General features: G+C 58.3%; 9 protein-coding genes across 9 annotated transcripts; 5 read left to right on the top strand and 4 right to left on the bottom strand.

The window, feature by feature from the left end:
- Nucleotides 1-1,579: 1,579 nt before the first annotated feature.
- SLS55_004890 (uncharacterized protein) lies at nucleotides 1,580-2,789 on the top strand (the record flags this gene model as incomplete). The annotated part of the gene is made up of 2 exons (XM_066776342.1): nucleotides 1,580-1,588; nucleotides 1,611-2,789. The coding sequence occupies 2 exons, from the start codon at nucleotides 1,580-1,582 to the stop codon at nucleotides 2,787-2,789; spliced, it is 1,188 nt and encodes a 395-aa protein (XP_066634223.1).
- A 453-nt stretch (nucleotides 2,790-3,242) lies between these two features.
- Nucleotides 3,243-6,699, top strand: HIR1 (HIR complex subunit; the record flags this gene model as incomplete). Its single annotated transcript, XM_066776341.1, has 5 exons — nucleotides 3,243-3,279; nucleotides 3,360-3,434; nucleotides 3,517-3,732; nucleotides 3,786-6,515; nucleotides 6,590-6,699. 5 exons carry the CDS (start codon nucleotides 3,243-3,245, stop codon nucleotides 6,697-6,699), a joined length of 3,168 nt encoding a protein of 1,055 aa, XP_066634222.1.
- Nucleotides 6,700-8,593: 1,894 nt separating this feature from the next.
- SLS55_004888 (uncharacterized protein) lies at nucleotides 8,594-9,233 on the bottom strand (the record flags this gene model as incomplete). The annotated part of the gene is made up of 2 exons (XM_066776340.1): nucleotides 8,594-8,808; nucleotides 8,879-9,233. 2 exons carry the CDS (start codon nucleotides 9,231-9,233, stop codon nucleotides 8,594-8,596), a joined length of 570 nt encoding a protein of 189 aa, XP_066634221.1.
- Nucleotides 9,234-10,096: 863 nt separating this feature from the next.
- On the top strand, nucleotides 10,097-10,690 carry SLS55_004887 (uncharacterized protein; the record flags this gene model as incomplete). The annotated part of the gene is made up of 2 exons (XM_066776339.1): nucleotides 10,097-10,400; nucleotides 10,455-10,690. The coding sequence occupies 2 exons, from the start codon at nucleotides 10,097-10,099 to the stop codon at nucleotides 10,688-10,690; spliced, it is 540 nt and encodes a 179-aa protein (XP_066634220.1).
- Nucleotides 10,691-10,848: 158 nt separating this feature from the next.
- SLS55_004886 (uncharacterized protein) lies at nucleotides 10,849-11,365 on the top strand (the record flags this gene model as incomplete). The annotated part of the gene is made up of 2 exons (XM_066776338.1): nucleotides 10,849-11,104; nucleotides 11,157-11,365. The coding sequence occupies 2 exons, from the start codon at nucleotides 10,849-10,851 to the stop codon at nucleotides 11,363-11,365; spliced, it is 465 nt and encodes a 154-aa protein (XP_066634219.1).
- Nucleotides 11,366-11,567: 202 nt separating this feature from the next.
- SLS55_004885 (uncharacterized protein) lies at nucleotides 11,568-12,914 on the top strand (the record flags this gene model as incomplete). The annotated part of the gene is made up of 4 exons (XM_066776337.1): nucleotides 11,568-11,865; nucleotides 11,914-12,057; nucleotides 12,438-12,635; nucleotides 12,715-12,914. 4 exons carry the CDS (start codon nucleotides 11,568-11,570, stop codon nucleotides 12,912-12,914), a joined length of 840 nt encoding a protein of 279 aa, XP_066634218.1.
- A 35-nt stretch (nucleotides 12,915-12,949) lies between these two features.
- On the bottom strand, nucleotides 12,950-14,758 carry SLS55_004884 (uncharacterized protein; the record flags this gene model as incomplete). The annotated part of the gene is made up of 2 exons (XM_066776336.1): nucleotides 12,950-14,574; nucleotides 14,641-14,758. The coding sequence occupies 2 exons, from the start codon at nucleotides 14,756-14,758 to the stop codon at nucleotides 12,950-12,952; spliced, it is 1,743 nt and encodes a 580-aa protein (XP_066634217.1).
- A 3,136-nt stretch (nucleotides 14,759-17,894) lies between these two features.
- SLS55_004883 (uncharacterized protein) lies at nucleotides 17,895-18,918 on the bottom strand (the record flags this gene model as incomplete). The annotated part of the gene is made up of 3 exons (XM_066776335.1): nucleotides 17,895-18,217; nucleotides 18,280-18,691; nucleotides 18,745-18,918. The coding sequence occupies 3 exons, from the start codon at nucleotides 18,916-18,918 to the stop codon at nucleotides 17,895-17,897; spliced, it is 909 nt and encodes a 302-aa protein (XP_066634216.1).
- Nucleotides 18,919-20,560: 1,642 nt separating this feature from the next.
- SLS55_004882 (uncharacterized protein) lies at nucleotides 20,561-21,653 on the bottom strand (the record flags this gene model as incomplete). Its single annotated transcript, XM_066776334.1, has 3 exons — nucleotides 20,561-20,873; nucleotides 20,934-21,492; nucleotides 21,548-21,653. 3 exons carry the CDS (start codon nucleotides 21,651-21,653, stop codon nucleotides 20,561-20,563), a joined length of 978 nt encoding a protein of 325 aa, XP_066634215.1.
- Between the last annotated feature and the right edge of the window lie 189 nt (nucleotides 21,654-21,842).

Below are 21,842 nucleotides of genomic sequence, written 5' to 3'. Positions count from 1 at the left end.
GGCTGATGGATGCTGGGCTCTTCATCGAGCCACCGTTTGACAACGTGAACGCGCTGGGATCCATCGTCGCAGCTCGCGGTGGTGGTGCCGATGAAGGTGGCGGTGGAGGCATAGCCATGGTTGGTGCTTTGACTGGATGTGTACCGGGCGGTGGTGGTGGGGCGGACGGGGCGGATGGAGGAGCTGGAGCGGCGGACGGGGGCGGTGGGGGAGCGGGGGAGGATGGTAGCCTTGGTGGTGAAGCTGGCGGCGGCGGGGGAGGAGCGGCAGGAGACGCGCGGCCAAAGGCATTGCGAGCAGCTTGTTCAGCCAAAGATGGTGTGTGGCCATTGGTTGGTGGCGGGGGCGGGCCCGGCGGGGGAGGTGGTGTAGCACGGGAAGGTGGTCGCGGGGCGGAACCTGGAGGTGGAGGCGGCACAGATGGAGGCGCAGGAGCTGAGGAGGGAGGCGGCGGAGCGGGAGTCGAGGGTTTGCGTGACGAAGGTGGAGGAACAGGTGGCTTCTTGCCTACCGGGGGCGGGGGCTTTGGTTTTCCGCCAAGTGCGCCGTGTGACGATGAAGGCCGCAGAGAGTTCTTGAGCGCTGCCACACCGGGCGGAGGCGGTGGAGCACCGCCGGGAGGCCGGGGAGCTGAAGGAGGTGGTGGTGCTGAGCCAGTGGGTGGTTTTGGTGCTGTCCGCGAACGCGTCGTCTCCGGATCTGACAGATATGGCGAATCGTTCTTTTCTGCTCCTGTGTCCACCCCGCCCCTCCCGGTCTTCCGTAGCTTGGGCATGCCCCCAGCAAAGAGTCCTCCTAGCTGCGGCGCAGCGCCGGCCGCCGCTCCTCCTGAACTATCCGCGGTCTCACTGTTGCTCCTTGCTCGGTTGCCGCCTGGAACGGGCGGTGCAAGTCCGCCGGGGGGTTTCGGTGCACCGCCAGGGATGGGCGGCGCGCCCATTGGAGGGCCGGAGGGTCCATCGAGAACCTTTCCCACTGACGGCGCAGAGCGGTCGTTGACCTGGGTGACTTTCTTGAGCCTGGCGCCTTTCTGAATGTCACCAAGCAGTGCTCCCTGTCCGCGTCATTAGTAGCAGCTCTCATGGCGAGCGTTCCATGGCACAGAGGCGCATACCCTGTTTTGACCACCGCCTGCGGGCTTCGAAGCCAATCCACCGGGCGGAGGTGGTGGTGGGGGAGGGGGACCGCCAGCGGCGCCCGGCGGCGGCGGAGGGGGAGGTGGTGGAGGCGGCGCGGGCATAGCGGAGCTGTCGTGTGCGCGGCCGCGGTGCGAGTATTGACGTCTCCTGTGTGTACCGACGCAGCGAGACGGGTGGTATGTTGGCGCCTGGAGCGTGTGAGAGCGAGGGCGAGGGAGGTAGTGTAGAAGAGTGAGCAACCTGGCGCGGGAGCGAATGATGTCGGTCGGGTCGGGCTTGGGCTGCTAAGCTGTGGCTCGCGCGCACAGCCACCGCGCGTTGCGAATCGTCCGCGCATCGTCATGCCGGCGGCAAACCTCTGGCCGCCGCTTTAATCCCGCAACATCCGCCATGAACTCCTCCTCGCGTCTCCTCCGCGCACGCCCTGCGCCGGCGTCGCCATGTCAGCTGTGTCAGCATGCCCTGCGACAGCCTAAGTGGCAGCAGCAGCGCCCATTGAGCTCCGCTCTTGCCTCCGAGTCCCGTCCGCGGAGTCAGCGAGCCCAGCAGTACCCTCGCAGGACTCCAGCCTCGAGCGCACGCGCACCTCAATCAATTACGAACCAACTCCTCATCCGCCCAGTCAGCACCACCAATGCGGTCAAATCAGGGCCAACGGCTGCTGCTGCTGCGGATCTCGAGAAGGCGCAAGAGGCTATCCTAGCTATACTGAACAGGGAGTCTGTGCCTTCAGAAGAGACCCTTCTGGAGACGCTCAGTGTTGCGCAGAAAGCAGCCTTGCACCTGGTTGGAAAGGATGGCCAACAAAAGCGACCGTCTGGCTCTGCAAAGGCATCAACACCGGCGTCTGTCCTGTTGGACCTTGAACCGCATTCGACTAATCCTTCGGATCCGATTGAGACGTTGTCGACATTGCTGTACAAATTGATGAAATATCCGCCTGTCTTCATATCTCCCAAGGTTCTGGACGCCTACGTCACGACCCAGTCCGTCCTCGAGCAGCCCGAAAGCTTCCCGGAAGTTCTGCACCTGTATGCGAACAAACCCGTCGCAACGCCGAATACGTCGCCCGTCAAATACAGAAGCCCGAGTCCGAACAACCCCACAGCTGCCGTGCCTTCCGATGTCGCGAACCGCGCACTTGATGCAGCAATAAACGTCAAGGACTTGCACATGGCACTGACCATCATTGAGCTTACGTTTAGGCAGCCTGCCTATCGTCGTGCACTTATAATCCGGAAAGTTGTGCCACCATTCATGGGTCTTGCGCTCGCGCCTGGAGCTGCATACGTCCTGGCCTCCAAGTTTGCGGACTACCAGCAGGTAGTAAACCCTCAATCTGCCACGCAAATGGCGATGATTGGCATAATGACATACGTGGGGGCGGTGTCCACGATTGGCATCGTGGCTGTTACCACGGCAAATGACCAAATGGACAGGATTTCATGGGCCCAGGGGATGGCACTGTCGGAGAGGTATCTGCGGGAAGAGGAGCGAGCGGCTCTTGACAGGATCGCGCAGGCGTGGGGCTTCAAGGACCCCAACAGGAAGGGCGAGGAGGAAGGTGAGGAGTGGGACGAATTGAGGGAATGGGCAGGCCTGAGGGGGATGGTGCTGGACAAGGTGGAGCTCATGGAAGGCATGCAATAGTTGCAAAGTCAGCGGGCTTCGAGAACAGAGTGAAAATTGGCAGGACGGGGGCCGGGGCAGCACCTATCCAACATATACCACTGAGCATTTGCGTTGGGGACACTTTTTGCTACTTCTGATACCGTCGTGTTCGCTGCCACCCTTGTGAGGACAACAGCGACCAATGGGACAGTAGTATTTGAACATGGACCAACTACTCTCGAACAAGTTGTGCAGAGAGTTATTAGCTAACGGCAGAGTAATGATGGTGCCTGGCTGAGACGTCACCGCCCGGAGACGCGCCAAGCGCATGGGCTCCCGCCGCTTGTGAGGCGCGCGCGTTCACCAGCTCCGGCTTCACCTGCAACAGCACCTTGCACCAGCACCACGACAGCAACCCCCGCCCCGCATCGCGCCTTCCTCGACCTGCCCCCGGCCTGATTATGAGGAAGCGCTTCGAAGCGCATCGCCAACATGCACATTGTCAAGCCCGTCTGGTTGACGCATCCCGGTGAGCTCCTCCGCGCAGCTGCTGTCTTTCCCGCGCGCCGTCGCGTTTCCGATCCGCAGCTAATTCGCGCGCACCCACAGGTGAGCTTAAGGATTTCGAGGTCTACAGCTGCCATGTCTCGCCCGACGGCAAGAGACTCGCTACCGCTGCTGGAGGTATGTCGACCTTTCGCACCCGAGCTCATGGCCCTCGGGCAGCTCCTCCTTGCACGCCCGCCGTACTGAGCATTCTGCGCAGATGGACACGTACGGGTTTGGTCGACGGAGGCCATCATGAACTCTGCGAACCCGGACTACAAGCAGCCCAGGCAGCTCGCTGCCGTCAGCAACCACTCGGGCACCATCCACACCGTGCGCTTTTCCAGCAACGGCAAATACCTTGCCTCAGGCGCAGATGACAGGGTCGTATGCGTCTATGTCCTGGATCCCAATCCGGTTTCGCACTCCACTTTCGGTACGAGAAATTACACTGCGAGAATTGGCTATCTTGACTAAGATAAAGCGTAGGAAGCAACGAGGAACCGCCCGTTGAGAACTGGCGCGTCCTGCGGCGTTTGATCGGTCATGACAACGATGTCCAAGACCTGGGCTGGTCCTACGACTCGTCGGTACTGGTTTCAGTTGGCTTGGACTCGAAGATCGTGGTCTGGTCGGGACACACTTTCGAGAAGCTCAAGACGATCAACAGCCACCAAAGTCATATTAAGGGCATCACATTCGATCCGGCAAACAAGTACTTTGCAACCGCCAGTGATGACCGTACCATCAAGCTCTTCCGTTTCACCCCGCCCGCTGCGAATGCGACATCGCAGGATTCAGTGGGCAATTTCGTCCTCGAGACTACTATCGTTGCTCCGTTCGTTACTTCACCGCTCACAACGTATTTCCGGCGGTGCTCCTGGTCTCCGGACGGAAACCATATAGCTGCAGCGAACGCAACCAACGGACCAGTAAGCTCTGTGGCCATAATCAACAGAGGATCTTGGGAGAGTGATATCAACCTGATCGGCCATGAAGGACCCGTTGAGGTTTGCGCATTCTCGCCGAGAATGTTCTACAGGGAGCCTCTAACGGACGCCCACAAAGACGCCAATGGCAATACCAACCTCCCTTCAGTCACCGTGATTGCTTGCGCCGGACAAGACAAGACGCTAAGTATATGGAACACTAGTTTTGCTCGACCGTTCGTCATCACTCAGGAGCTCTCGAGCAAATCCATCTCTGATCTTGCATGGGCGCCGGACGGTGAACATCTATATCTCACCAGCCTTGACGGGAGCATCATGGGCGCTGTGTTTGAACCGGGCGAGTTGGGCTATGTTGCGCCACTTTCAGAGAGTGACAAAGCTTTGCAGAAATTTGGTGCCGGCCGAAGGCTTGGCATGGTCGAAGGAACGGATGCGCTGCTCCTGGAGGAAGGAAGCAAGGCAGGAGAGCTGAAAGGAGTGCAAGGGCGAATGGGTGAACTGATGGGAGACGGGGCTCCGGCGCCTGCGAGTGCTAATGGTGTTACGACTCCTGCACAAACAAATGGCTCAGCTGCCTCTCAGCCAAATGCTCAAACAAACGGACAGGGCTCGGCTACCCAGGCGCCAGCGGCCCCGGCATCCTCTGGAGACCCGAGAATCGACAAGCTCAAACAGCGGGTAACCGTCACCAAAGACGGCAAGAAAAGAATCGCCCCCCTTCTTGTGTCTGCTTCTTCCGGTTTGGCAGAGTCTTCTTTGCCACAGACACAGCTCGTTTCTGCACAACAGACAAGAAGTGGCCCAGGCGCTCGAAATGACAGCCCTCACAACATCCTGGACCTATCAAAACCTTACGATGGAATGCCGAAGGGAGGACTCGTTGGTCTTCTGCTTGGGAACAAGCGGAAGTTTGCTGAGATTGAGGGAGACTCGGAGCGTAGGACCGAGAAGAAATTTGCAAAAGCCACTGCAAATGGTGCTGCTCCGATACTGGTGAATGCTCCAGAGGGGTTAATACCCCCAAAGACGTCGGCAAGGCCATCGGAAGTAGAGATTCCTGAGCCTCTACGACCAGCCATCGTAAATCCCAGCTTGTCTGTAAGTCAGTTGCGGCTGGCTGTGCCGATGATTCGCACCGTCATTGTTAGGACCATGGATGGGAGCGAGCCACCGCAAGCTGGCGATAGCTCAAAGGAGGACCTAGTGATACTGGAAGCCAAAAACGCAACGACGCCATCGAGGACGGGACGACCGCAAGATCGAGACCCCACGCGTATTACATGCACCAAAAAGGGACAGACGCTATGGCAAGACTTCCTCCCGAAGCCAGTCATGCTCGTGACTGGAAATCCAAACTTCTGGGCTGCAGCATCTGAGGATGGAATGGTGCATGTCTGGACACCGGCTGGGCGCCGGTTGCTCAACCCGTTGACGCTCGAAGCCCAACCGGTCATCATGGACTGCAGGGGATGGTGGCTACTCTGCATCACTGCCGTGGGCACTTGCTACGTCTGGAACATCAATACTCTCACCGCCCCTCATCCTCCGGTCTCAGTCGCCCCCATACTCGATGCTGCGATACACTCACAAGGTCCCCACCTCATGGGAACTCCCGGCATCGTGTTCGCGCGTCTTAACTCACAGGGTCGTGTCATCGTGGCTCTCTCCAACGGTGACGGGTACACGTACTCCCCAATGCTCTACGTTTGGCAACGACTCACAGAGCCTTGGTGGGCTGTGGGCTCGCAGTACTGGAACACGACGGACTCGTCCGTCACCAATCTCACCTCCACCGGCTTATCCAGCAAGAACGAGAAGAACAAGGAAAAGGACGTCGACGAGGTTTCACCCGAGAACATATCGGCTGGCATCATACCGCAGCTCGAGCGCAACACTTCGAACAACGTGCTCATCCGCGGCCGCGCATTCTACTTGCAACGTCTCATCAAGGCGCTGCTCTCGGCCGAAGGCTTCGAAAACTTGGAATCGAGCATCAGCGTGGCGCATCTGGAGAACAGAGTCGCCGCCGCAATGACGCTGGGCGCTCGAGAGGAGTACAAGATCTACCTGCTCATGTACGCAAAGCGGCTGGGCGCGGAAGGATTGAAGGGCAAGATCGAGGAGTTGCTGAGAAGTCTCATGGGCAACATCTTTGAGGACGAAGGCGAAAAGGATGGCGACGCCGAAACGAATGGGTCATCGTCGCAAGGGGACGATCTCGTGGGCTGGAAGCGAGAGGAATTGCTGAAAGAGGTCGTCGTGGTTCTCGGTAAGTTTTTCCCTCGATACTTGGGCAGCGATTGTGCGAGCGTAGTACTAATGTGCTCCCTCTCTCCCCAACAGGCAAACACCGCGATCTTCAGCGCATCACGGTTCCTTATGCGCGTCTGCTGGGCGTCGTCGATCAGCTACGTCCTGCGAATGAGGATGGCGACATGGACACGGAGCTCTGAGCGGGGACCACCTCTTCCCCGCAGGTACGCAATTCTCCGGAGCTTCCTTCTTCTTTTCTATCGGGCGTGTACATTAGGCTAGGCTCTCTCTCAGGTCAAAGCGGGTGGTGCTGATTGCGTGGCGGCAAGGCGTTCATACAGGGGGTGCTTGCTACTACATTGCATTTTCGTGCGAGGGAACGGTGTCTCCTTGCTTGGCCCCCACCAAATATTTTCTTTTTGCTTCATCATTTTCTCTCCACGCCCTCTTTCGTTCTTCAGCCTTGCTCAGCCATGGCGTAGGTATGGACCGAGAGTTTTTCGAGCGAGGGTAGCTGGGTGTAGCGCAGCTTCTTTGCTTCCTCCCCGAGCATTTATACAAAAGGTACTCCTCGTGGAGATGGTACAGCGGAAAAAAGTAAAACGATTTGTACGTGCTTCTTGGATCATGTGTCGGAGAATGAGACACACTCTTATTCTGTCGCCGCACTGTGTGGGATCTTGATGTGATGCTTCTTCTTCTCCACCAGTTCCGGGTGGTATGCGTTGCGGTGATGGGTGCGGTGGGCCTTTGGGGGCCTCTTGTAATTGACGACAGGAGTGAGAGGTCATCGTAAATCACTAACCACCTAGAGAGAACTGCGCCGGATAGAATTCACGCCGATCATGCTCGCCCCCCGCTTTGTTTTCGGTGGCCTCTCGATGGCCTGTCTATCCCCTTTCACATTATCAAAGGAACCACGGCGATGGTGAGTCCGCCTGACCAGGAGAGGCTGCCATTGACTTGGTTCTTGAGGCTGTGCGTTGGAACATGAAGTGGGGTGGGAAAAAGAAGGGAGGTGAAGAAAGGAAACCGATACAACCCACAATCATTTCGGCGGGGGCTCGATGTCGGGGAATTCGACGAAGACGACCTTGTTTGGGATTTGCTTGTAGTTGAGCCCGAGGCGGATGCGCCAGACGGCGGGAGAGAGAAGCAGATGTTCTCGGTGCAGGCCAAGTCGTCCAGAATAGTCTCGGGCCCGGTTTGGGTAGTAGCCATGTTGTGCTGTGCTTGCACAAAGTCCAATCTACGAGGCAATGTGGCGCTCTACTATTTTTTGAGTGTATGTACAGGTGGAACTGCAATGGAAAACGTCCTGGGAGGTCGCGCTAAGCAACAGGGTGAGATGACGTAGCTGTCCATGGACAGTTCTATAAATAAACGCTATATTTCAACCCTCTTTCGGCATAGTTCATAAGATGAGGGAATTTCATCGAGCTGCATGCACCACTCGTACAGCTGCTATGAAGACCATCCGGTATATAAAACGACATAGCTGAACTTTTATCTTGGCGAAAGGATTGGTAATGGATAGTTTGCGTGACCACTCGATAAGAAAAAAAAAAAAAAAGAAACACTAGGGTGGAGTCGTCACTGTCATGGCATCTTTGATGCAGTACTTGCAAGCAAGGCAGCGGGAGCTACCATTGTTCTTCCCGTCTGCCAGCAGACGCGCTTTCAATGCATGCTTTGCGAGTGTCCTCTTGTACTTTCTGTCATGGAAGTAAAGTGATAGCTGCGGAACAAGGCAGCCCCCAATGACTTCTTTTGGCTGAATGGTCAGCCTGTCAAGTGCCTATTATACAAAGGTTGTAACGGAACGATGGAAAGCCGCTCTGCCGGTATGCCGCCCAAACGCCGATCCCAATGCAAAGTCCTGCGTGATATCTTCAAAAAAAAAAAAAAAAAAGACCAGAAAAGATGGTCCGTATAGTCCGTTTGTCGTCAACCGGGTGTTTTCTCAATGTAGTAGTGCCGTTTCCTGCGCCAATGGACAAATACAAAAGCTCCGGTGGGAGCTTGGTAAGCTCGGTGTTTATACAAGTTCCGGCGACTGATGTTCGAATCATCAGCCGCCGGGTAGATGGTAGATCAGACCCTCATTCTTTTGATGGAGGCCTCGCGTTGCTGATGAGGTCCTCGTCGACAGCCGTTGGAGTCACCTCGGGCGCCGCAACAGGTCCAGACGAAGCCTTCGGGGTTTGCATGGAAGTTGGATCTCATGTTCTCTTCACTGTCGAGCGGACCGAAGGTTCCGTCGCACCAGTCAGTCCAGAGTTCGTGGTCGTAGTCGACATTAAGCGGCCCTGATAGATGTCAGCTGATGCATGACGAAACGAGCATTTGCATCAACAAAGAAAACGGAAGCAAACGCACCGTCGTGCCACACGCAGTCGCCGAGATTACTGTCGGCGACGGCCTCGAATTTCCTGTTGCAGCGGGTGCACTCGACGAACTGAACGCTTGGGCGTTTGCGGCTTGGCGGAGCGGAGACGGCACCGTTCAGCACGGCGGCCATGGGCAGCACAGAAGGAAACGAGGTGGCAGAAGACAACGACGAGGGCGGGCGGTGGAAGACGGGCTCCTCGCTGCTGCTGCGCGAGTCGACCATGAGTTCGTGGCCGACGAGCTCGCGGGCGACGGCCGACTTCTCGCAGATGGCCTTGAGCGTCATTTTCAGGCGCTCGTGGCTTGCGTAATCAATGGCCTCGCGCAGGGCCCTGGATGTCATGATCTTTTTTCTTTGGGGCTAGGCCAGGCGGCGGAATCCGGGGTTGCGGGAGGGCGGTAGGGCGGTAGGGCGGTAGGGCTGGGCTGTTAGAGGAGGGTCGTGAGGGCGATCGCTGGGCCGGAGGCTGCTGGGGCTGGGTAGAAAAGGCGGTTGTGATCGCGGACAATGGGGTGGGATCGGAGACGCGTGATTCTGATTTTCCTGGAACCCCTGACGGCTTTGCTTGCCCCTGGGATGATGGAGCCGTCTGCACGTTGCCGATGCGCTCTTCGCTGCAGGTGGCGGCCGGTCCAAAGCGCAGAGTAACAATGAGTTTCACGTGCAGGCGCAACAAAGGCGCGCAAATCAGAGCTGGCTGGACGAAGGGAGGGCACTCAAGCTAGGCCGGCCTGGGGCTGGGGCCGGGATCGCTGAGCAACACGTGTTCGCCTATCGCCCATTGCCCCATCGTCATGCCCCATCCCATCTCCACAAACTCCAATCTTTCTTTCCAATCACGACCTTCCTCTTTAGGCTTTGAAACGTAGCAATCCACTCCTGAAACTGAATCTTGCGTTTCCAAGAAGTGCTTCCAATTTAGACCACCCGGCAACCGAGAGAGTTTAGGCTTCCCACCTCATGGTTGAAGGTTGTCGGCTTGGTCGCATCCATCACGAGATGGAACCGTCTGAAGAGTGACCCCTCGTATTCGCACCTTCATCATCTTTCTTCCGATCTTCATGCAGGTGGATGAAACCGCAGAGCGCATCTTTCCGCCTGCGAACACCGCGCGTTGACCCGGCAACGCCCGTCCCGTACAAGAGCCACCCACTTATCATCATCGTCAGACTTCAACAACCACCAATTCCCTCACATCTGCAATCATGTCATCACCCTCATCGCAACAGGCTCTCGTCGACGCCATCCACGCCGCCTCGCCGGAACTGGTGCGTGAGATCCTGCTGCGCATCGCCTTTGTCGACCGGCCATGCCGCGAGGCCGTCGAGCAGGAGTTCCTGGTGCAGACGGTGCAGTCGTCCTTCTCGCGGCTGAGCTGGGATGGTTCTTCGCCGCCGAGCCAGGAGCGCAGCTCGTCGACGAAGCGGCGCCGCTACGAGACTTGTGCTCGGTGCGCGAGGGAGTACGACGTCACGAAGAATGATGGCGAGGCGTGCCGGTGGCATCCTGGTGAGTTCTTCTGATGCTGGATCAGGGCGAGAGCTGATTGGTGTGCCTGTGCAGGGAACCTGGTTGTCAACTGGAACACTGGGTCCTGGAAGTATCACAGAGAGGAGCGGGACGGGGCAATCGATTCAGCAGAGTCGCGCGTCAAGTTCCCGGAGAGGTTTCTGTGGAGCTGTTGCGGGATGCAGGGCGATGTCAAGGGCGTGGGGTGCCAGGCGGGCCATCATGCGGAGCCGGGGTATTCGGACAAGAGAGTTTGCCAGTCGGACGAATGCGATTCGATGGAGATGTAGACTCTGCAGTTACTGCATTGGGAAATTTGCAAACAGTGCATGGGAAAGAGCGATGAGGTCATCGGCCCGAAGACGCGTGACACGCGAATGGACGCGCAGACGAGTTTTCGGGCACGCGTCCAACCTACCGCTTATCCCTGCCCAGCACAGCAAACGCCATGGTTGACCAGGTTCCGTCGGTTCTGACCGCAATCCTCGCTCTAAGTCACGAACGGCTCCAGGACACCTTGATATACTTGGTTTCCTCGGACAAGCATTCACGAGAACTGATCGAAAAGGTGCTTTTGGTGCCGGCCGACCTTTCTACCGCCGTTCCACGGGACACCAAGCGGAAGAAACACGAGATATGCGAGCAATGTACCGAGGAATTCGACACGACGGATAATCGAGATGAGGATTGCACCTGGCACGACGGTAGGCAGCCTGCAGACGCCTGAATGTCCCAAGACTGATTACTGTTGTGAAGGACATCTAGAGGCGGACTACGAATCAGACTTCTGGGCCGATTGGGACGAGTACTGCCACGGCAATATTAACACTGAGAAGAACAAGAAAGAGTACCCTCAGGGCTTCTACTGGGATTGCTGTAGTGCAGCGGGCGATGCTAAAGGCTGCCAAGCCGGCAAGCACACGGCTGCTCCATGGACTGCGACACGGACAAAGCGCCGCCGCTGAGTCGGAAATTGATTTTTTTTTCTCCTCACTCTATGATGTCGTACTTGGCAGTAGTCACGGTTTCTAGAAAAGGTCTGCGAATCATCGTGCTCGTCGGCCCGACAACAAGCGAGACAAGTGCACCAGAAGAACAAGGCTCTGCAACACCCTCATCCGACTTCGCAATCTCCATCCCTTTCTCCTCTCCAATTCACAAACCAACATGGGTGCCGCTGACGACAAGCTGCAAGCTCTGCTTGCCGCCAACCTGGAGCGCCTGCAATTCGTGCTGTTGACAACTCTGGACAGCGAGTACGGCAGGAGCATTGTCGACGACGAACTGGACGAAGAACTTCGCCTAGCCGAGCAAGCGGCGATTGAGGAAAGGAAAATGTCGCAGCAACCCGCCTTTGTCCTCCCTGCGAAATCTGCGAAGCGCAAGAGGTTCGAGCGCTGCGAGCAATGCGAGCGAGAATTCGATGTCGCGGCCAACATGCAAGACCACTGCGTCTGGCACTCCGGTATGGATGCGACTACTCAATCACACGCGATGCTAACCATTTCCACAGGACACCTAATGCTCAATTCGGAAGAGGGCTACTGGTGTGGTGCGGCCGAGAACATTGACACCCGGGAGAACCGAGAAAAGTTCCCCGAGGCCTTTGTCTGGAGCTGCTGCTACGAGCAAAGTGATGCTGAGGGCTGCCTGATCGGTTATCACAAGGCTTGCACATCTTCTCACAAAAAGTCCCGCTCTTGATGCCGTGGCACATGCTCTGGCAACTACAGCATCTTCTTGCAGCGGAATGTCGGCGCGAAACCTAATTACAGGGGGTTTCGGCTTGCTCTGGTTATATGAAAGGTCAAACCCCCGATTTCCACCGAAAAAAGCAATTTTCGCGCTGGCACCTCACCGCAAGACGTGCCTGTAGATCGAATGATAACCGGAAAAAGCTTCCGCAAAAGGTCGTTTGAACACGGCATTTGTCGCGGCAACAACACGAGCGACATGGGTGCCGACAATTCTTAAACACCGCATCGCCTCTCGTACTTCCTTCTCCTCATCATTTCCCAGCCATGTTATCATCACCAGTCGTCAACGCCATCAACTCGGCGGACAACGACCGTCTCCGCAAGACCTTGATGGCCGTCATCACCGATCCGCGCGGCAAAGAGCTCGTGGAAGAAGAGCTTCTGATACCCTCCAACCACACCGATGCGGCCCCAAAGAAACGCAACAGGTATGAGCACTGTGCTCAGTGTGGCGAAGAATTCGAATTCGCGAAGAGCCGTCCATCCGAATGTTCCTGGCACAGTGGTAGTGTCCATAATTCCGAACCAGATCTTCTTGGTGTTGATGCATTGCTTAGGTGATTGTGAGGCCGACCATGACTCTGGCTTCTGGGCCGAAACCAACGAGGATGTTTCTGGACCGATCGACACCGAGGAGAACCGAGAGGAGTATCCTGAAGGGTTCTATTGGACGTGCTGTTCAGGTCAGGCAGATGCTGAGGGTTGTGAGAAGGGATTCCACAAGGCGGAAGTCAGATCAAAGAGGGCACGAGTCTAGTCAATTTCCACCATTTCCATCTGCTCTTGTAGAGCTCACAACCGCGCCACATCCTTTCCTTTCCGCGCTCTCTCCGCTGCATCCTTCCCAGCTCGTCTGCCCCAAACCGTTCCTGCAGTCAACCCGCTACCGCCTGGATAGTTACCGTAGAAAAGACCTCCCAACATCTCACCCACAGCGTACAATCCGTCAATCGGCTTCCCCGTGGACTCTGATACGACAGCTGCTGTTTCAGGCTCGACAGCCAACCCACCAAAGGTGAAGGTGATGCCGCACCCGACCTTGACCGCCAGGAACGGCGGCTTTTCGATGGGCAGCGCCCAATTCGACTTGGGCGGCTCCAGCATGCCCGGCTCCGTCGCGACGCCATCCTTGACCGCCGGATTGAAGACGCGCTCCGGATGCTTCTCGCGATGCCTCTTGGCCGCCTCGTTGAACGCCCTCACCGTCCTCACGAACCGATCGGGATCCCTCAACCCGCGCTCCACACACCTCGCCGCCAACTCGTCCAAACTCCCCGCCTCGATCCTCTCCACCACCTCCGCCCTGTACTCCTCCCCGCGCAACAAGCCCGCCCCGACCGCGTCCCACACCTGAAACGCCACGCCTTCCTCCCTCCCCAACACCGCCCTCCCGAACCGCGCGTACGTGTAATTCCGAAAGTCCACCCCCTCGTCCACAAACCTTCGTCCCTCCACATCCACCATCACCCCCAACGGGTACCCGCTCTTCGTGTACTCGTTCGTCCGCTCCCGATCCCCGCCCTCGGGCGCGGCGTTCGCGTCCCACGCCACGGCGTGGCATCCCGCCCAGTCGCCCGCCCGCGCCGCGCCCGCGTCCCGCACCGCGACTTCCAGCCCGTCGCCCGTGTTGAACGGCGTGCCCCGCACGAAGGCGCGCGTGCCGCCCCACTCGGGCCCGAGGTGCTGCGCGCGCAGCGCCCCGCTCGCTTCGAAGCCGCCGGCCGCCAGCACCACGCCGCCGGATGCGAGCACGGGGACTTGGACGCCGTCGGCCCGGCGGAGCACGGCGCCGATGACGTTGATGACATTGTTGGTGTTGGTGTTGTTGTTGTTGTTGTTGTTGTTGCTGCTGCTAGCGGGGGTAGTAGTAGTAGTAGAAGGAGGAGGAGGAGTCGTGAGCAGCCGCACCAGCGCCGTCGACCACGCGACCCGCACGCCGTGCCGCGCCGCCGCCGCCAGCTCGTCGGCCACCAGCCCCTTGCCGCCGTCCTGCGTCGCGAGCGCGAGACCGCCCCAGAAGCGCCAGCGTTGCCGTCGCCGCCCAGCACCACCACCACCACTCCCTTCCTCCCCCTCCCCCTCCTCGTCATCGTCATCGTCATCGACGTCCTCCAGGTACGCCTGCCGATGGAAGCTCAACTGAAACCGCACGCCTACCGACTCCCCCGCGAGCCACCTCACGGCGGGCAGCGCGTCCTCGACCAAGACGGCGGCGAGCGCGGGGTCCGCGCGGCCCCGCGTCACGCGGCGCAGGTCGGACGCGAAGGCGGCGGCGGGGTAGGGGGGCAGGGACACGGCGCGGGACGGGTCTGGCGGCGCGTTGTTGACGAGGGGGAGCAGCGTGGGCAGGCCGGCGTGCGGCGTGCGGTAGGCGCCCGCGGTGAAGTAGGTGTTGCCGCCGGCCCAGGAGGCGGGGCCTGTTGGTTGGAGGTTAGGCGGTTGGGTTGGGGTGGGGGTGGGGGTGGGGGTGGGGGTGGGCGGACATTTGTCTACGAGGAGGACGGATGGGGCGCCGTTTTGGGCGGCGGAGATGGCGGCGCTGAGGCCGGCGTTGCCGCTGCCGATTACGAGGACGGTGCAGTGGTCTGGGAGGGATGTCATGGTGGTTGGTGGGGAGTGGGGTTTCGCATGGGTGAAGGGGCGAGAGAGAGAGAGAGAGAGAGAGAAAGAGAGTTTTCTCGGTAAGAGGTATGTCGTGGAAGTTGCTTTTACTGGCTTCTTGAGTGACAATGATGGCGTGCGGAGTACCATGCGGCGGTGTCGATCACTGGCTGTTCGGGTTGCTAAATCGGCTGTGGGACCCCGCACATACGTCAGGACTCGATGGGGTGATGATGCTATCCAATGTTTCCCCGCTATTCAGTCATTCCGTGGCCTGGTAAATGGATTTTATCTGTTGATGAGACGATATTCACACCTGACATTTCCTCATAATGTTTAGTTGCCTTAACAAGATATCAAGGCCATACAGCTGTATCGGAAGCGAGCAGCTTATGCGGCATAATGTCTTTTAAAATCACCTACGAAGTTGTAGAAGCTTGCCGAAACTAACCAGAAGTCGTGGAGCCATATACTAACCAGAGGCTGTAAAGTATTAAATAATTAACAACTTCAGAAATGCGTCAAAGAAATAGCCGAAATCGGTTTCTTAATGACATAGATGTCCGAGAAACGCATAAGGTTTACCAAACCAACCAGTGAGTGTTTTAACAATAAGGTGAGTCCGCAACCCTATTAAACTGGCATCGCATGCCGGCCCATCTGCTTGAGGCTCATCCCCAATACCGATAGCGGACAGAATACTGAGTGAGAGAGAATGGGCCTAGTTAATCTAGGTGTTCTAGTGTTGTTTCAGGTTGCAACACAGCTGCCTAAGAGCATTCAGAAGCTGCAAAACAATATAGGGCAGCCAGCTACTTCTGAATTTCCCGATCAGGCCTGTAACTGAGTGGGGGGCCTTCATCCCGCCTCGACGAATCACAACGAAGCAAGGTAAATAGAAGGCGAAAAGCTAAGGCAGAAGGGGCAGCCAAGCTGTAAGCGGCGATCATAGGTCGGGATTTCCCCACAGATGGCGCTAGGTAACAAGCGGTGTGGCGGCGTCTTAAAGCTTACGACGGGATATCCGTAGTGTCACCCACGTTCCAGACGAACACGTCCAGAGATGGAGAAGCCCACGCGACCATGCCATACCTGTCGCCGTCACCGCGTGAAATGCGACCGATCGCTCCCGTTCTGCCAAAAGTGTCGCCAGGCGGGCCGGGAATGTCTCGGCTACCAGACACTGTTGCAATGGAACCAGGGCATCGCAAGCCGCGGGAAGCTGAAGGGCAAGACATCTCCTTCTGAATTATATCGGGCCAAAGCAGATCTCTCCGTGTCTGACGTCCATCCCGCCCTACCGCCGAGCGGCAGTCTATCTTATTCGGCTCTACTTCCATACGGCGTGACGTTAAATCATATGGTCCCGACGGACCCGCATTTCCAAGGGCTGGATAAGAACAGCCAATACTACTTGTACTACTGTAAGCATCACAAGCCACCTCGTTGGCCCGTGCTTCAACTGACTCTGCACTCAAGTCGGGACCAAAGTGTGCAAGGAACTTGTCCTGTACGACGTTCCGATTGAGAACCCGTTCGCACGACTCATTCCCTACACCATGGATTTTGATATTCTTCGTCACATCATCATTGCCAACTCGGCACTGTACACGTTCCGCATGTTCCATGAGTTTGACGTCGGAACTGCCAATACACAACAACTCAGCCGACCCCAGCTATGGCATCCCGTGGCGGACCCATATCGCGACGCACTCGCGGCAAAGCAAAACGCCCTCCACCTCCTGGCCAAAGCCGTCCAATCCAACAATCGAAGACGCGGCGGTGGAGGGGACGACATCACCTTCACCTCCATCCTCCTCTTCGTCATCTTCGAGCTCATGCATTCCGGCACAAACGACAGCCACGTCCACCTCCAGGGCGCCCGCACCATGCTCGACTCCCTCTGCCTCTCGGCGGACGCCAAAACACAGGCGATGAAGACGTATCGCAACAGCGTCATGTCCGATTACATCCTGTCAGTAAACCCAAGCCTCTCTCTCTCCCCCTCCATTTCTCGCACAAATCCAGCAGCTGACGGCCCAAACCCCAAAAAGCTACGACCTCCTCGGCCTCGCCCTCACGCCCTCCCGGCCCCTCACCCCCTCCCTCAGCGCCTCTCTCTCGCCCCTCCTCGACGGCATCTCAGCGAGCCAACACCTCTGCTGCCCCCACGAGATCCTTCAAGCCAGCTTCCACGCCTGCAAGCTCCTCCGACGACTCAGCAGTACCAGCGGCGCGGGCGCATCACCACCACCACCACCGACCACCACCCCCTCCTCAAAAGAAGAAGAAGAAGAAGAAGAAGAAGAAGAACAAGAGTCCGACGAAACCCTCCCCCTCCCCCTCCTCTCCCGCGTGCTCCACCGCGTCCAAGCCTTCGACGCCCGCGCCTGGGCCGCCTCCTTCGCGCACCTCTCCACCTGCACCGGCGCCGGAGGCGCCTGCCCGGGCGACCTGGCGACGCGCGTGCACGTGGCCGAGGCGCACAAAGCCGCGTTTTGCATCTACGTGGCGCGCGCGGCGGCGGCGTTCCCGTCTCCCCCATTCCCTCCATCTCCTGATAGCACCACCACCACCACCACCAGCAGTACCCCAACCCAACGCACCGCCGCCATCGACATCGACATCGACGTCCCCGCGAACCTCGCATCACTCCTCGAACATCTCGCGGCCGTCGCGCCCGCGGAGCCGCTGTTCAAGGCTACGTCGTGGCCGACGTTCGTGGCCGGGTTGGAGACGGGGGATGCGCGGGCGCGGGCGTGGGCGGGGCGCAGGCTGGGGCGGATGGCCGGCGAGCCGTGGGGTTATGGGAGAAGGGTGGTTGGGGTTTTTGAGAGGGTGGTGGCCGGCCGGGAGGGTGGTGGTGGTGATGGTGGTGGGTGGGTGGAGGAGCTGAGGGTGGTGGTGGGGGAGTATCCGGTTGTTGTGTAGGTGATGGACGATCTTCTTTTGTCTCGTGAGTGTTTCTGCTGCCGTGGGTGGGTTTCATGTGACAAGCAAGGAGCGATGTGGGTTCCCATTTTCATCAGCGATAAGTATGTCTGTTTGGTACAACTACGTCATCCGAGCCCAAGATATATACATAGCAAGAGCGTGACTACATATCCCTGCCCTCGCCTCTACCCCTCGCTCACGCTCAGAAATCTCCGCTGTTCTTGACATACTCCTTCCACGACACGGGCTTCTCGTCCAAAATGGCCAAGCTGTCCTTCAGGCTCGCGCCGGCGTAGTAGCCCGGGTCCTCGACGAACAGGTGGTTCTCCAACATCTCCTCGGCCATGAAGTCGGGCAGGAAGCCCTTGTAGGCTTCGCTCGACACCTGCACGTAGTTGGTCTTCTTGCCCGTCACTTCTTCCAGCTCGGCCAGGATGCGCTCCGGCGTGTAGTAGTCGGCCGCGCCGTAGACGCGCGCTCCGAGGAGGCGGGACCGGTTCTTGATGATGGCCTTGACGAATTTGCCTGGTGGGCTGGCGTCAGCGGGTGGAGGCGAGAACAGAGCAAGAGAGTGAGTGCATGCTTACCGGTGTCTTCGGCAATGTCGCAAAGCGGGAACTTTGCGTCCTTGCTGACCGGGTACGCCAGCGTGTACGAGCCGTCTTCGCCCTTCTGCAGCATCTGCGCGTAGTTGCTCATGTAGTAGCCGGGCAGGTAGAAGGTCGCGGGCGTTCCGCTCTGCCTGATGTATTCCTCGATGTCCGCCTTGCCGTCGAAGTGGGGGACGTGCTTGAGGCGCCCGTTGGTCTCTTTGGTGACGTTCAGCAGCGACGAGAAGATGAGGTGCTCGACACCGGCCTCTTTGGCCGCGTCGGCGACGTTCTTGCCCTGCGAGACTTCGACGTCGTACTTGACCGACTCCCAGTAGTTGGTGACGAGGAAGACGGTGTGCGAGCCCTTGAGGACCTCGGCGAGGGAGGACTTGGAGTTCAGGTCGGCCTGGTCGTCGGTCAGTATATATCGCATTGATCGGTTGTGTTGGCGGCACGAACGCTCTTCATCTCGACCCCCTGCTTGGTGAGGGCCTGGGCGGCGGGCTTGGAGACATCGCGGGTGATGCCCCGGATCTTGAACTCCTTGGAGAGGGCCGAGTCGGCGAGGATGTGCTTGACGACAGAGCCGCCCTGGTTGCCCGTGGCACCGAAAACAGTGATGATCTTTGACATGATTGAGGAGGTTGCTCGCATTTGCTGTGTGAAGGGATTTGAAGAAGTGAGTTGAGTATGCTGTTCAATGTCTGGGCCAGATGGCATCTTATATATGTTTGCACAGGGCGGGGTAGCAGCGCTAATGAAGTCATTCAAGCCCAAGTCCGACCCTTTCCAAGCAAATTGTCAGTGATGAGCAAGGCATCACGCATCGCAGCATACGACCGACACTGCGTAAGCCAGGTCCGAAGGCCGAGAAGAAGACAAGACACCGAATTGAGCAAAAAGCGGAGGCGGAACATGCATATAGATCGACGCTTACATTCAAGCTGCCTTTTGGGGTTAGCGTCCTGACTCGGCACGCCCGGAGCCTGGCCCGGTCGTTTGCGTCGCCAGTTGTCCGACGGTCCGATTCGACTCGGCATCAGCTGCGGCGTCGGCCTGCGGATCCACGCAAAAGCCGAGGCGATTGATCATCTAAGCACCACCCTCGCATCTCCTAAGCACGAGACGGCCATGAAATATATTCTCAAGCGACGCGTCTGTTTTCGTTTATTCTTCACCTTTGTCCAGCAACCATCATAAAATGACTTCAAACACCACCACTCGTTCGGCAGCCGAGGAGCCGCGCTTTTCCGAAGTGCACCGGGCTGACCATGAAGAAACTCAAGCACCTCCGAGGAGGCAAACACCTTATGCGCAACACAAGCGAACGCTGTCAGCTTCGCCTTCTTCTAAGAAAGCAGCTCGTCACGACCCTGCACGAGAGAAACGACAAAGAATCGGGAAGCACAAGGCCCAACAGGCGCACCGCCATCGTCGGGCAAACCGGTTGCGCGAGCTCGAGGAACGTGCCCGCCTCTTGGAAGCTTCCGAGCGAAGCATACGACTTAAGAATGAGAGGCTAAGGATAGAATTGGTCGACTGTGCAAGGGCAATTTGCATGTTAAATTTGGTCCGACGCGGGCACGGGGAAAGCAACAGCGAAAAATGGTCGACTGCCTGGGATTCAGACCATGTCTGCCTGTGTGAAGCACTGCTGAACTCAACCTGCTACGAGGAAAGAAACGGTGTTATAGAATCCATAGAGACTCATCAGCATTCTTAGAAATGGACAGAGGCTTAAACACTGTACATTTACCTGATGCCATCGTGACCACTGAAGAAATTATCGACCCTTGTCCACAGGTACTAGTGGGGAACTGCGTCGGACGTGCATGGATAAACCTGACCTCAACTGAAGCAGGACACCAAGGTGCCGTGAGTACGTCTCAAGCCGGATTTCATTCGATTCCCAAGGGAAGATCCCAAAAACGATTCCTCTTTTCTGTTCTTCCATACCTATTAGAGCTTTCACCACTCTCTTATAACGCCGTCGTCGGATACATCATTACGGACTTTTTACGTCTACTCGTCTGACTCGTCACTCATCCCCCCCTTCCTGCCTTGATGTTTTTTTGTTCTCGGACCCCTTTTTCTTTCCCAACGCCGCTGCCCAAATCGACCCTTCACCGCCTCAACACCGCTTTCTTGTCCGTCAGCCCTCCAGCACCCCATTGCCACAACGCCCATCACATCCATGTACATACATACGTTCCACCCAATATTTACCGAGAGATTCCTCAACGCCCTCAACCGCTTTTTATTTTTTTTTCTTCTCTTACACCCTGCCGGCCCTCCCCACCTGGATGATCTCGCCGGTGCGCGGGTCGTCGACGCGCAGCACGGGCCAGCTCTGGCCGTCGGCCTTGCGCAGCTCGAGCTCGAGCTTGGTGCCCATGATCTTGTACGACGAGGCGGCGGGGTCGACGGGGGCGAAGAAGCGCAGGTCGGCCGTGTGGCGCTTGCGGTCGGCGGTGCGCAGGTCGAGGGCGACGCCGTCGGCGCGGAGGTCGACGGTGCTTTGGTCCCTGTCGATTTTCTTGAGGAAGAGCGAGGCGATGACGGTGGTGGGGGTTTGGTAGAAGTCGGAGCTGTTTGAGATTGTCAGCGAGGCGGCTTGCGGTCTGGGGGGAGAAGAAGCCGCGTCTTACCGCACGCTTTCGACAATGTCCTCGGCGTTCTCATCCTTCTTCTTGCTGCCGACGAAGAGGTGGCGGGCCTTGGTCGCGCACCCCTCGATCTTCATGAACTCGTCGAACTCCAGCACCCGCCGCTTGCAGCAGCTGTACCCCTTGCTGCCCTCGTGGAATATCGGCACGCCCGGGTGGTGCACGCAGCTCTCGTCCACGCCCTCGCCGCGCCCCGTCGCCGCGTCGTAGGTGGCGCCGCACGCCTTGCGCTTGCAGGCCGCGCCGTCGGGGATGGGCAGTGACGGGTCGTCGTCTTCGTCTTCGGGCGGCGGGGCGGGCGAGCGCGTGGGCGTGGGCGCGGCTTGCGTGGGCAGGCGGGAGGGTGTGGTCGTCCCGAGGTTGACGGAGGAGTCGTGGGCGGGCGTCGGCTCGGGGGCCTCGGCGGCGGCGGCGGCGGCGGCGGAGGGTTTGGGTTCTTCGGCGGGGGTGTCGTCGATTTCGGAGTGGGTGCCGGTGGTGCAGGGCGGGATGGCGAGGAATTCGTCGAAGGTCAGGACGCGGGGTTTGCAGCATTTCCAGCCTGGTGGTGGAGAGACGGTAAGCTAGGTGCTATTGCGGGGAATGGGGTGGCGGACCTTTCTGTCCCTCGTGGAAGACGGGCGGGCCTGGGTGGTAGACGCAGGGCTCGGCGTCGTCTTCGAAGACCTTGCCGCAGCCCTTATGGACGCACTTCTTGGCCATTGTGGGTGGGAGGTAAGCGGATGACGACAGCGGCGGGTTGGAGGGCGGATATGGGGCGATTGGCAAGACAGACGGGAAGGAAAGGGGCGGGAGCTGAAGGGTTTAAAGAAAAGAAAGCTTCGGGGGTCTGGGGGCTCGCTGGCCAGGGATCGTGAAGAGAGGTGAGAAAGTTCTCGAACGCGATGGTGG

The sequence above is a fragment of the Diplodia seriata genome (assembly GCF_021436955.1).
Source record: "Diplodia seriata strain FDS-637 chromosome Unknown scaffold_4, whole genome shotgun sequence".
NCBI lineage: Eukaryota > Fungi > Ascomycota > Dothideomycetes > Botryosphaeriales > Botryosphaeriaceae > Diplodia > Diplodia seriata.
This window is presented reverse-complemented; position numbering and strand designations above follow the sequence as displayed.